Source organism: Alternaria viburni (genome assembly GCF_023758015.1).
Source record: "Alternaria viburni strain BMP 2772 chromosome Unknown scaffold_4, whole genome shotgun sequence".
In the NCBI taxonomy this organism is placed as follows: Eukaryota; Fungi; Ascomycota; class Dothideomycetes; order Pleosporales; family Pleosporaceae; genus Alternaria; species Alternaria viburni.
The window spans coordinates 26344-38881 of NW_026055773.1; the positions used below are offsets into that span (position 1 = coordinate 26344).

General features: G+C 51.7%; 3 protein-coding genes across 3 annotated transcripts; 2 read left to right on the top strand and 1 right to left on the bottom strand.

Annotated features, from left to right (window-relative positions):
- Positions 1–1107: 1107 nt before the first annotated feature.
- On the top strand, positions 1108–3584 carry J4E79_002260 (uncharacterized protein; the record flags this gene model as incomplete). Its single annotated transcript, XM_049351160.1, has 3 exons — positions 1108–1442; positions 1555–3519; positions 3572–3584. The coding sequence occupies 3 exons, from the start codon at positions 1108–1110 to the stop codon at positions 3582–3584; spliced, it is 2313 nt and encodes a 770-aa protein (XP_049213798.1).
- A 1916-nt stretch (positions 3585–5500) lies between these two features.
- J4E79_002261 (uncharacterized protein) lies at positions 5501–6880 on the bottom strand (the record flags this gene model as incomplete). The annotated part of the gene is made up of 1 exon (XM_049351161.1): positions 5501–6880. One exon carries the CDS (start codon positions 6878–6880, stop codon positions 5501–5503), a length of 1380 nt encoding a protein of 459 aa, XP_049213799.1.
- A 3220-nt stretch (positions 6881–10100) lies between these two features.
- On the top strand, positions 10101–11922 carry J4E79_002262 (uncharacterized protein; the record flags this gene model as incomplete). Its single annotated transcript, XM_049351162.1, has 5 exons — positions 10101–10319; positions 10375–10635; positions 10681–10929; positions 10977–11289; positions 11342–11922. 5 exons carry the CDS (start codon positions 10101–10103, stop codon positions 11920–11922), a joined length of 1623 nt encoding a protein of 540 aa, XP_049213800.1.
- Between the last annotated feature and the right edge of the window lie 616 nt (positions 11923–12538).

A 12538-nucleotide genomic window follows, 5' to 3' on the forward strand; every position in this document is an offset into this window, starting at 1 on the left:
ATACCGAGTACCTTGAACATATCGATGACTTGATGGGCCTAGGAGGCTCACATGATGATGCATTGATCCAGATCCGAACAGGGATTGAGAGTTTCCTCATCAGGTTTTGCCGGAAATCATACAAGGTAACATCTTTGTTTGCTACTTAAATCAGTTATAGAAATTGGCTAAACAAACTTCAGAAGCTGTGTATGGATGTCTCCGGAGATCAAGAGGTCTTCATTCCTCCAAAATCTCTGCTGAATCAATGGGTGCGGGCAGTATTAGTGCTGATTATCTTACTGTTCCTCCTAGTTCCGGTCATTGCATGCTATTGCTCGCGTAACATGTTGTTACGCCTGGTGGTAGTGATTGTTTCAGTCACTCTTTTCGTTGGCACACTATCTACCTTGACTAAGGCCAGAATGGTTGAAGTTTTCGTCGCCAGCGCAGCGTAAGTACATTCTCAACAGCACACTCTAGTACTACCGGCTCTCTGGTACCAGTTATCACTAACTGATCATGAAGCTATACGACAGTGTTGACGGTTTTCGTCACTACTGCGGGCAGTGCAACGTAACGTCCTTAAGACCTAATGCAACAAAAGACACTCCGGAACAAAATCTTGAATGATTATATGACTTGCATTATATCTTCCGTGTTCACTTGTCTTCCTAGATCATCGTCTTCAAGACGTTCGGACCCGCATCGTGGACACCGAGCCGCTACAGCACACCCATATATCCGGTGTATCTGATTTGCCACTTTTGCACTGTTAGACGGTGAGTATCGAGTGTGTCACACAGCGCATTGCCGCTGCACTATGTTCAGCAGCCAATGGTGAACAGAGATCAGGCGAGAACGCGCAACACTTACCATTTCCGGCGTGTGCTCACTTGCATGTCAACTAACTATATCCCGCCTCCTGCCTAAATTACATGCACATATCCGAATTCATTTCACCGGCGCGCTCTCTCGTGCCTAGATCAAGATGCCTGTTCCCGGCCCTTTTATGGGGTCTTTAGCGTCGCCTCACTCGACGACTATCATCTCGAACGAGCCCTCCTGGTTTCACATAATTCCCTCGCAAACATTTCCTAGAATCAGGGATTCCGTCACAACTTCATCATGTACCCGTTTCAACTCAAGCCTGAAGCTGTCAACACGATCGAGCCAATGGGGTTGGAGAAATTGATGGCCCTTGTCGCCTCACAAACCATTTTTAATTCGATAAACATCGAGCCTTACATCTACATTTGCATGCGCATCTTCGATCACTATGGGGCGTCCCGCTTTTTGCAGGAAGGTCTCGAAAGGGCAGAGGAATGGGTAACAATGACGAGTATTGACAACGAGGATCGTACCCGCCGTTTTGAGATCATGAGCCTACTGTCTGCCAAGCTTCATCAGCGAAGATACCTGTTAGAGGATGTACCGTTGCTGAACGAAGGCCATCCAGACCCGTAAGTGCGAGTTATGGTTGGAATTGAACATCTCGTGGGCACCACCCAGGCACACAAGCCAGAGTGACCAAAGAGCTTGCGTGAACGGTGTACGCTAACGGGAGTTTATTAGGGCGACACACGAAGACAGTCAAAGAGAGGCGCACGCCCTACTGGTCAAATCTACTACGCTGCTACGAGACTATCAAAGCCACGGCCATAACGAAAGTTTGGAGCAGGCTATCTTGGATGGGAGGCGATCCATCAGCCTGACTCCGATCAGTCACCAGTACCTGCACTCCACCATCAGCAACGTCGGTGTGATGTATGGCCGCAGGTATGAGAAGCATGGAGATGTCACCGATATCGACCAGGCAGTGAAGATGGCAGACTTGGCTTTGATGGTTTTACCAGCTACAGAGAACGGGTCTCGGCTATCTCGACTCATCAACCTTGGTAGCTGGCTAGGCCGACGATTCATCGCACGAAGTGAGCTACAAGACCTTACAAGAGCGATCAACATAATGGAAGAGGCTTTGAAATTGGCCTCACACGGGCCCGAAGAGGCCTCCGTATCGGCGAATCTAGGCAATCTGCTGCAAGATAGATACGTTCAATCAGGCGCGGTAGAGGACTTCAATCGAGCCGTTGATATGGCTGAAAGTGCAGTCATTGCAATGCACAGTGGGGAGAGCAAGCACTTTACACTACAAGATGTCCAGGTTGGACTCATGCTGCGAGTGAAAAACCGCTACAGGACGTTTGGTATCTTGAAAGACCTCGATCGTGCCATCGAACTTGGAGAGGACATCGTTTCGAGTACTCCAAACGAACACATGCGTTACAACACGCGCTTGAGTGAGCTCTCATCCATTTACACTCTTCGATACGAAAAGAGAAGGAACGTGGAGGACCTGCGCCGAGCCTTCGAACTACACGAGACCACGGCCGACCTCCCTACTTTTGGCGATAGGCCATATGCCAGCATGTACAAGGCACGCCGGGCAGACTTGCTGAGTCTCCGCTTTTGTCATCCTGGAGGGCCATCTGATCGGAATGATATTGACCAAGCCGTATCTCTGGCTGAGGAAGTTCCTCCGATGATCAATGGAAAGGACCTCGAGTACCGCAATGCTCTCATCAACTTAGGAACCATATGCGCTATCCGACACGACAAGTATGGTGAAGTAGCGGATCTGAGCAGAGCGATTGAAGTCTGTGAGATCGCTGCATCGTTGATGCCAGAAGATGCAGTCGAACGATGCGGTGTTTACTTCAACTTGGGCAAATGGTATTCGGAACGCTATCAGGCGTACCAGAACGACCGTGACTTGCAGAAAGCGCTCGCAGCGTACCAGGATGGATTAGCGAGCAAGAACAGCCAGCCGCGATGGCGGTTACATGCTTCACGCCGCGTGGCCGACATACTATTCGAGCGATCTGAATGGTCTGAAGCTTACGACGTCTTGAAAGAAGCTGTTCAGACTATGTCGCTTGTCAGTCCGCGGTTTCTTGAGAACACTGATAAACAAGACCAGCTCGGAGAGTTTGAAGGTTTAGCGTCTATGGCTGCAGTTGCTGCCCTGAATGCAGGCCAGACACCACATCACGCTTTGGAACTCCTGGAAATGGGTCGGGGCATCATATCGGGGCTCCTTTTTGGTACGAGATCTGGTGTTACCGACCTCGGCATAGCCGATGAGAAGCTGGCTAGTGAGTTTGAGTTTTACAAGGACCTTCTGGACCCGCCGCCAAGCGCTCTCTCCATCACTTCTGCGGATCACGGGAATGCTGCTGCTGCGCCGGATCGCTTGAGACGACATCAAGAGAACAGCGAAAGACTGGACTCAATCATAGCGGCCATACGGAACATACCTGGACAAGAAAGGTTCCTCTTACCACCCTCGGAATCCGAGATCATGGCGGCAGCCGTGAGAGGCCCGATCGTGATCATCAACGTCAACGAATATCGTTGCGACGCTTTCATTGTCGAGACTCATCGAATACGTTTGGAGAGCCTTCCTCTACTGATCGCGGGCGAGATCCAAACCCGATTCCTAGAGCAAGGTCTCAAGACGACATCATTAGAAGCACTGAAGTGGCTCTGGGATGTCGCGGCACGACCTGTTCTGACAACCCTCGAATACCAGAATATCTCAGTAGAAACTGCTTGGCCTCAGATGTGGTGGATTTGCACCGGTGTACTAAGTCACATCCCAATGCATGCGGCGGGCGACCACCGAAAGGGAAGCGGAGATGCCGTTCTGGATAGAGTCATGTCATCGTATGCATCGAGTATCAAAGCTCTGATACATATGCGCAAGCGAGATGCATTCGGGACTACGTCATCTCAACCAGCGCATGCGGTCCTGGTATCTATGCGGCAGACACCTGGTTATGATGAAGTACTGAGATATGCGGCAGAAGAAATTGCCGTCGCAGCGGCATCGTGCCGTGCCCTTGGGTTGAGGGTGATGGAACCAGAGAAGACCAAGGATGCAGTAATCAATGTATTACCCAGCTGCAGGATATTTCACTTCGCAGGTCATGGGAAGTCTAACTCAACCGACCCTGCCCAAAGCAGGCTACTGCTGAACGACTGGAAGACCAGTCCTCTGACGGTGTCAAGCCTACGCGACCACCAATTACAGCAGGGGTCTTCTTTCTTGGGGTATCTTTCTGCCTGTGACACGGGTAGGATCGAAGCTGAGAATCTTGTTGATGAGGGTATACATCTCGTGACCGCTCTACAACTAGCGGGCTTTAAACACGTTATCGGCACTCTTTGGGAAGTGTCTGACAAGTATAGTGTGGATGTTACGAAGCACCTGTACGCAACACTCGAGGAAGAAGGTCTAAACGACATTGCCGTATGCCGGGGCTTGCATCGCGCGCTCAGGGCGATTCGTGACGCTGAACTAAAGCTTTTGCGCGATGCATCGACATCAGAAAAGCTTTCACCACATAGTGCTGAAGATGCGACCATAACTGGAGCTAGTAGTATGAATGCAACGAGGCTTTACAACTGTCCAGGATCGCAAGCCGCAGAAAGCACAGTGCAGACGTATCAAGGGCCGCCGGCATCTGCCGCAAATGACTTTGCAGCCAGCGGCGAAAGAGCTCTGGATTTTGATGGTAGCCGGTTCAGACTCAAAGAAAGAAGAGTGGCACCTGCCTGGGCACCATACGTTCATTTTGGAGTATAGTAGGACCTGATATACAGTGCTATCATTTGACGTGTCGGCCTTCGATCTGACCCCCAGGTCTCGAGCTTCATCCACGGATGCAGTCTTTCCAGTTCGACCAAATTTAGCTGTACATTGTTTAACTGGACCACAATATCTAGATTCAATTTACTATAAAATAGAATTTTTCGTCTGCTGTATCTTGCCCGTGTTTCTTCCCGCCCCTTCTCGTCCAGTGCTCGACCTTAAGGAATACTACCGCACTCTACCCCTCTGGAGCCACATCCGTATGCACAGAATCAATTCCCTGCTTGTTGCAACTCCGTCCCGCGATCAAACGCACACCGTGATGCCCTTAGGTTGACCATTCCATCTGCACTCCTGGTTCTTGCCTCTGCTGCGCGGCGCCCATGGCAATTGATGGAGCGTGTTGATTTAGATGTTGTTGCTGAGCCTGTTGCTGAGCCTGTTGTTGCACTTGTTGCTGCCATTGCTGCTGCGTTGAATGCTGACCCTGCTGCTGCACCGATCGCTCGGTTCGTTGTCGCTTCTCAGGCACTTGTCGAAAGAATGTAGGCTGTCCAGGTACGGTGAGGTCAATGGTATCGGCGACTGGCTGGGTTCCTTGCCGAGCATTAGACACTGCATTCCCTGCAAGCACCAGAGCGTGCTGCATGTGCATGGCCTGTTGGAACGCTACCGGAGTGGGTGGTGTATTCGGTGGTCGGGTGTCATGCGTCGGCCTGGGATGTGTCAGATTCGTCGCGGGTGGTGATGGATACGCTGACTGTGGTGCCGGTGCTCGAGCAGGCTGTCCGCTTTCTGCGTCTTGAAGTAGGTGCTAGTCCGATTCATTAGTTTACGATCATAAACAGACATGATGGAGATGACATGTTAGGTACTCACGGGGAATACGTCGTCCTTAACAACCCTCTTGAGAGAGGCCTCTATGTTTTGTAAGTGCCCACCCCATCGCTCATTCAGCACCCCAGCATTATACGCCATCTCGTGGTTTACCTCGTCCCGGTGGTTTCGAATCGTCGTGTGGAGGGAGGCAGCAAGGGATTCCCTTGCTGCAGCAAACTGCTCGTGGGTAACACACTTGGCGGTCATTTCTGGATGATCGTTGCGGATCTTGGTGTAGTTCTCTTCCAATACGCAGATCCTATTGTCAAGTTTGCGAGATGCAGCGGTACCGCGGGGCTTTTCCAATGCGACAAGTCGCTCTTTGCAATTCACCAATGAGGCAAGTTCATTCTTCATCTGTAAGTAGGTTGCGTCAACCTTGTTCCGAAGATCGTCGAGAGCCGCGGTAGCTGTCGTGGCAGTCGGAGGGGTCGATGTCGGCGTTCGAACGGAGAGGAGAGCGACTTCCGACACGCCCAGGCGGGCATCTAGGGAATCGAGTCTGGTAACTAGGGCCTGAGAAGCTTGCAGTGCCGCATCATGTGATTCCACCGCATTCTCAAGCTCTTCGACGCGGTGGTTCATGCCTTCCAGAAACTGTGGCTCTTCTATCGCATTTTCGAGCTCGTCGATACGCTGGGAGTTACGGTCCAGAACCAGAGCTGTTTTTTCGAACGCTTCCGTATGCTCGCGGGATTGTGCTTGCACGGTATCAATAGCGGTGGAGAAGTGATCTGTCGTAGTGGCGAGCTTTTCCGCCGTCTCGGTTCTGAGGAGTTCTAGACCTTTGATCCAGGCGGTTTTGTTGTGACGCAAGCCTTCTTGGGTATGAACCACTGCTGTCTCGAAGCGATCTTCCATGTCGTTTCTCAGTTCGACAATGCTCTGACTGTAAGTATTGCCAGACCGTTCCAGCGACTTGATCCGCTGCATGGATTCTGACACAAGTCGATCTGTCCTTTGGAAATTTGCGGCAGTGATAGTCTTCTGGGCACAGAACTGGTTGGAGATCTCATGTGACTTTTGATCAATTCGGGTGATCGACTGTTGTGAATCCTTGATCGTAGTCTCTAGTCGCTGATTTCGATCCCTCTCAGCATCCAGTTCGTTTCGCAGCTGCTGATTCTGCGCCTTCTGAGCATCAATATCGCCTTTCAGTCCTTGGTTATCCGCTTCGGACTTTGTCTTAACGTCTTCGACAAGCTGTTTGAGATGCGTCATTTGCGCTTCCATGCCGTCCACCCGGCCGTTCAGTAACTTGACTTTGTCATAAACAAATTTGAAACATTTCCTCAAGTGCCCGGTGACATGTTCAGTGTCCATCCATGGATAGACGGTGGAAGCAGGTTTGCTCCGAGCCTGCTCCATGATGTCGACTTTCATCATCGTAGGGTCCACGGTCCTCGAAAGTTGCTTCCTGTAAAGATTGACGCTTCTCTGTAACAATAATGCGAGCTTCCGCTTGCTGAATGCCGAGGTGTCTGAGACAACTGGTTGGAGAGATGCGAAATTTTCCCTAGTCACGCGTAGATCACAGTAAGAAGCCGTATCTTTACGGAAGAAGACGTAATGCATAGGGCCATGGTCGACCCTCTCCATGGTAGCGATTCCCCGCTCTCCCGTACATGTATCAAACGTACCATGGAATGGATCCCTGCTTCCAAGCTAGAGCGTCCAATCATACAATGCAATGTCTATCGTTGCCACCCAGGTTGGAACGCTGGAAACGACAACTCGACTCCTACTGCTCACCGCCACAAGCGAGCTGCAAAAGGGCGTTCGACATCTCCAAAATAGGCACCGATGGCGAGAGCACTACAGCCGCAGCCACCATACCAAGAGGTATATGGTTGGAGAGCGAGCAAACTGTGACGTATCGGGCTGGAACTTTGCAGCCTGGTGGCGCTATCTGGGACTGTTTGCTTCATGACGGCGAAAATCTGCTCGCCAACACAGAAGAAGGGCCTCAGAAACAAACGCGAGGTCGGGGAGGTCGTTCTCGTTTCCGTCCAGCCAATCGCAAAATGCAGATGGAAGGTATGGACGCTGTTTTCTTCCCGGTGGGGTCATGGGTAGAGACACCGCTAGGCTGTACAGCTGCAGGCGCGTATGGTTCCGAAAAGATAGGAAACTTGCTTTGACAGCCTGTCAACGTGGCCCCGTTGTAGCTAGGGCGTTCTTGGTGTTGCACGAAAGAGAAGATGGACGCGATAAAGATGGAGGCGAGGCGAGCACACGGCGGTCCGATGCGGCGCTACTGGCACGCTAAGAAGAGCTAGCTTCGGCAGTCAATTCCAGATGTCGCGTGCATCTCCCCCGCCATTATCATGCCCCAACATGCTTTGCATTCAGCCTGCTACATGTATGCTTGACTGTACGGCCTTGCTGTGGCGATTTCAATGTCCTCGCTTTCCCTTGCTTGCCAGCCCCCAGCCGTGCCGCCGTGGCGTTTCTGCGCCATGTCGCCTGGCTTGCCGCTGCCTCGTCGGCTCAGGACGCCTGCCAATACCGTGCGCGAAAACTGCTGGGCCATTACATGAATACGATGTGTCTCATTCATACATGCGCCGGCGATCTTCTCCAAGACTGTCTAGTGAGTTCCCGTTATCGTTATGGCGCGATCTGAGCTTCCCGCTGCTGTCTGCGTATCGTCAGAGCGCCTTCTCGTCCAGGAAGCACCCTAGAAAGAGGGGAAGCTCGCATCTGCGGGAGTGTACCCGACTATAAGTAGGTGTGTTATACACACTGGATCTAATGCTCGCAGAAAACAGTACATGCATACCCGGATATTCGGCAGGTCCATCATCGCAAATCATTCAGTCTCCAAAATCATTACCCGGGTTGAAATATTAGTCTTAGAACATATATGCAAGACCACCCAGTTCAAGCAAGTGACTGAATCTCCTAGAGTCTACGTTGACGTTGGCTCGCATACTTTGCATCTTCACATGTTCATGTCGGCTCCAGGGTGTTCAGTTTTTCCTGGAACAAGGTAACACAACGGACTTCTGCATCGAAAGATGCTACGCTTAGACGGCTACGGACTGAAAAGTTCTTGTCTTAGAGCTATGTCGCAACAGCTCTCAATGTGGTACGGCAGGACTCAATGTGTCTATTGAATCTGCTCACAGATAACCTTGCGAACCGGGAGTGAAGACCTCGCGGAGCCTATGATAGCTCAGGCGGTATCTTGCAAGACATGTTGGACCGATGTTGAACTCACCCGTCATGTTTGGGAGACATACTAGTCGCAGCTACGTCATGAGTCTCAGCCATGCAGTTGAGTAATGACTGGCGAACAATCCGCCTTCACTGCTTGAGCGAGCGACAGTCGTGACTAGGACAAAACAGCACGTAGGGGTTTCATTCTCACGTGCAAATGTCAACAATGGTATGCGGCCCGCTTCCTGAAAGCGGTATACGTGCTGGACGCTGATGCCTGCCGACCTGGCTTCTAGAAGGCGCAGCGTTGGCTTTTTCGGAAACTGCCGTAGCTTTGATTACTATGCGATGCAAACGCAAACCATATACCGAGACGGGAACCTACCCAGAAGACTGAGCATTCCTCGTCGGATTAATATGGTGGCTGTTGCTTGTTGCAAGTTGTATCCTGTCAGCGTCCGTGGCTCTTTTCGCGTTTGATGAATTTCTTGTCTTCCCCAACAGATACTGTCTACGAATGATACTTGCTCCACAGACTAAGTGTATTGGGAATCATGCCATTGAGGATTCATAGTGCTCATGGATTCACCGACGCTTGCCCATGACCGGCCGTAGTCTCCGACATTGGCCGCTCGTACGAGTCCATTGCTGTGCAAACAGGCGATCTCAGGTCAACCGAGAATTCGGTCTTTGGATTCACACGCATTACCATGCTAGGAACTTCGTAGTCCCCAAAGATTCTCCATGGGGGTGGGACTTTGGGCTCAAACTCGCGCAACTAAAGGCATAGCAACGATGAACAACGATCATAGTCGGTGGCGGGCTTACTACCCTCCTTCGAGTCTGTCTCGATGCCCATCATTACCAAGTGAGATTGGAGATGGCACTCCTGCATACTTCCGCGTCATTCCCATTCGCTTTATGTGCATCGCGTACACGAGGTCTACCGACGTTGTCATCCCACTTTTCAGCCTCACTAATGTGCTTGAGGGAGGGCTTCCGCAAAACATGTATCGCGGAGCTTTTCTATCCACTGTTGTACGGCAAGATCACCTAAACAAGCTACAGCTGTTTCCTAGCTTTCGAATTTCGCATCAATAGCAGGTCTCCATAGCATGACGTTTCAGGCTAGAGAGTGCTGCGCGGCTCTGCTCGGACCCCGGCCTCCTCTTACCCCAGAGACCCGCCAATCAGGACCCATCAACACGACAAGTACCCTTGAAAGCTTGTCGCGGGGCCCCGTGGGCTCAAGTGGGTTCAAGTGGATTGATGATAGCAGAGTGTGCCCACGCCGAGGTCGAATCTAGAGTGTATAGAGTATATAAGCTCTCCAAGCTCACCATGTCTGCTTGGCCTTGGGCATCGGCTTTTGCTTATTCGTTCTTCGCTCTTCGTGGCGTCCAATCAGCTTACACGCTAACTCGAAATGGCGGGCTTTGCCGAACCCAAGCGAGATGGTACCCCTGCGGTCGACGATGGAGTCCTGGAGAAGAGCCTCAGTCGTCAGGCCGAGATCTTCGAGGACAAGGAGCTCATGACGGATGCTCAGGCAGCTGAAAGCCGTGAGCATGATATGGGAATGTGGGAGGCCATGAGGGACCACCCCATGGCTTGCTTTTGGGCTTTCATCTTCTGCTTTACTATCGTAAGTCTTTGACCCCTGCTAGCATCTCCAAGAAGATGTCGCTGACACCGACTAGGTCATGGAGTCTTTCGACATGTTCTTGAACGGTAACTTCGTTGCTCTTGCTGCGTTCAAAGAACGATATGGTGTTCAAGTCGCTGGCGAAGTCGGCAAGACCATTCCCACCAAATGGCAGAGTTCACTCTTCCAAGCCGGCCAATGCGGTGCCTTCATTGGAGTCTTTCTCGCTGGCCCAATCACCAACCGTCTTGGTTACCGCTGGACTACTTTACTGGCACTCATGCTGATGAATGCGACCATCTTCATCTCTTTCTTCGTAAGTATTCCATCCCTGATCTGGATTCAGACTAACAATACTCAGGCCGATTCGCTCGCAGTGCTCGTCATTGGGCAAGCTTTCGAAGGTATCCCATGGGGTATGTTCATCGCCAACTCGCCGGCCTACGCCAGTGAGGTCGTCCCTCTGGTTCTTCGTGGTGCCTGTACGGCTACACTTCAAATGTCGTGGTCTATCGGAAGCATCATTGTCGCTGCTGCGACCTACAGCTACAACAAGCGAAACGACGAGTGGGCGTGGAGAGGTCCTCTGGCCTTACAGTGGGTGTTTCCTGTAAGTACCTTCTTCGTCCGTCTCCTCACGATAGCTGACATCCCTAGACCCCTCTTATGGTTCTCATCTTCTTCGCACCCGAATCGCCATGGTGGCTAGTGCGCAGAGGGCGCAAGGAACAGGCGCTGAAGTCCATCAAGCGCCTTGGTCGTAGAAACGGAACCCAGGCGGCTGCCGAAGACACGCTGGCCATGATGGAGCGCACAGTGCAGATCGAAGCTCACAAGGGCGGCGAGCCTTCTCTCCTTGATCTCGTTAAGGGAGTCGATCTCCGCCGAACACTAATTACCTGCTTGATCTACGCATCTCAGAACTTCGCTGGCAACCTGATCGCCAATCAAGCAACGTTCTTCTTCGAGCGTAAGTCAAGAATCATCAGAGCTCTTAGAGATGCAACGCTGACTATTCGCAGAGGCTGGAATGTCCTCTGACTTCTCTTTCAAGCTGAACTTGATCAACTCGTGCCTGCAGCTGGTAGCCAACATCTGCGCGTGGCCTCTCAGCAACTTTTTCGGCCGCCGCACAATCTATCTCGGGGGCACCGCCATCAACATCTGCCTGCTCTTCGTTCTCGGGATCTGCGCTTCCATCCCCCAGAGCAGCGCGACCAACTACGCCCAAGCTTGCCTGGGTATCGTCATTTCGTTCGTCTTCGCAGGAGCCATGGGTCCGATCTCATATTCCATCATCGCCGAAACGTCCTCCGTCCGTCTCCGCGCGCTAAGCACCGGTGTTGGCCGAGCCGCATACTACGTCGCCGAGATCCCTATGATCTACCTAGCCTCGCAGATGCTCAATCCCACGGGCTGGAACATGGCTGGTAAGTGTGGATACGTGTGGGGCGGTACAGCTTGCGTCTGCTTCATCAGCGCATACTTCGGCCTCCCTGAGCTCAAGGGCCGCTCATACCGTGAGCTTGACATTCTGTTCAACCGGAAGATCTCCGCACGCAAGTTTAAGTCCACCGTCATCGACGTCAGGGACAACGAGTAGATCATCAGAGTACGACGTGTTTTTGGGTTGCACCCCATTCAAGGGGAATATTGGACACCCTAGAACCTACATTGACGCTACGCCTCGATATTTGCTCATCGGTAGTCTAATGCTAGCTCCAGGCCTGTTCATTTCTGATTTGTATGTGGTGGTTGTGTTCTATTAGGTATTGTGGGGAAGATCGTGTCGGAGTGGAAGGGCGAGCACAGATGCGTAGACGCGCTTTTCTTCCAGCTAGCGCGTTAAGGGTCAGTGCTTGCACTAGTGTAGGGAAGCTACTCCTGAGGCAACGCGACGGCATCTTCTAATCACATCCAATGTCCATCTGGACACACGTGTATCCTATGTTTACTGATCGCGGTCGTGGCGCTGTATACTCAAAAGACCATCTTTTTACCTACCACCAAACGTTTCGCGCAGAGTAGACGCGGGTAAACACCTCGGCTGCATTACCCCGAGCTTCCTGACGCCGCCACCCACAAGTTCCTCTCCACCAGCGTGTACATACCATTTTACAACAAAAGCTTGGGTATCTGATCTTCGACTTCTCATCAATAGACGCCTCTGATTGATGCATCATCGCGGAGCCCGAAGATGCGGTGTCGACCGGTCCATG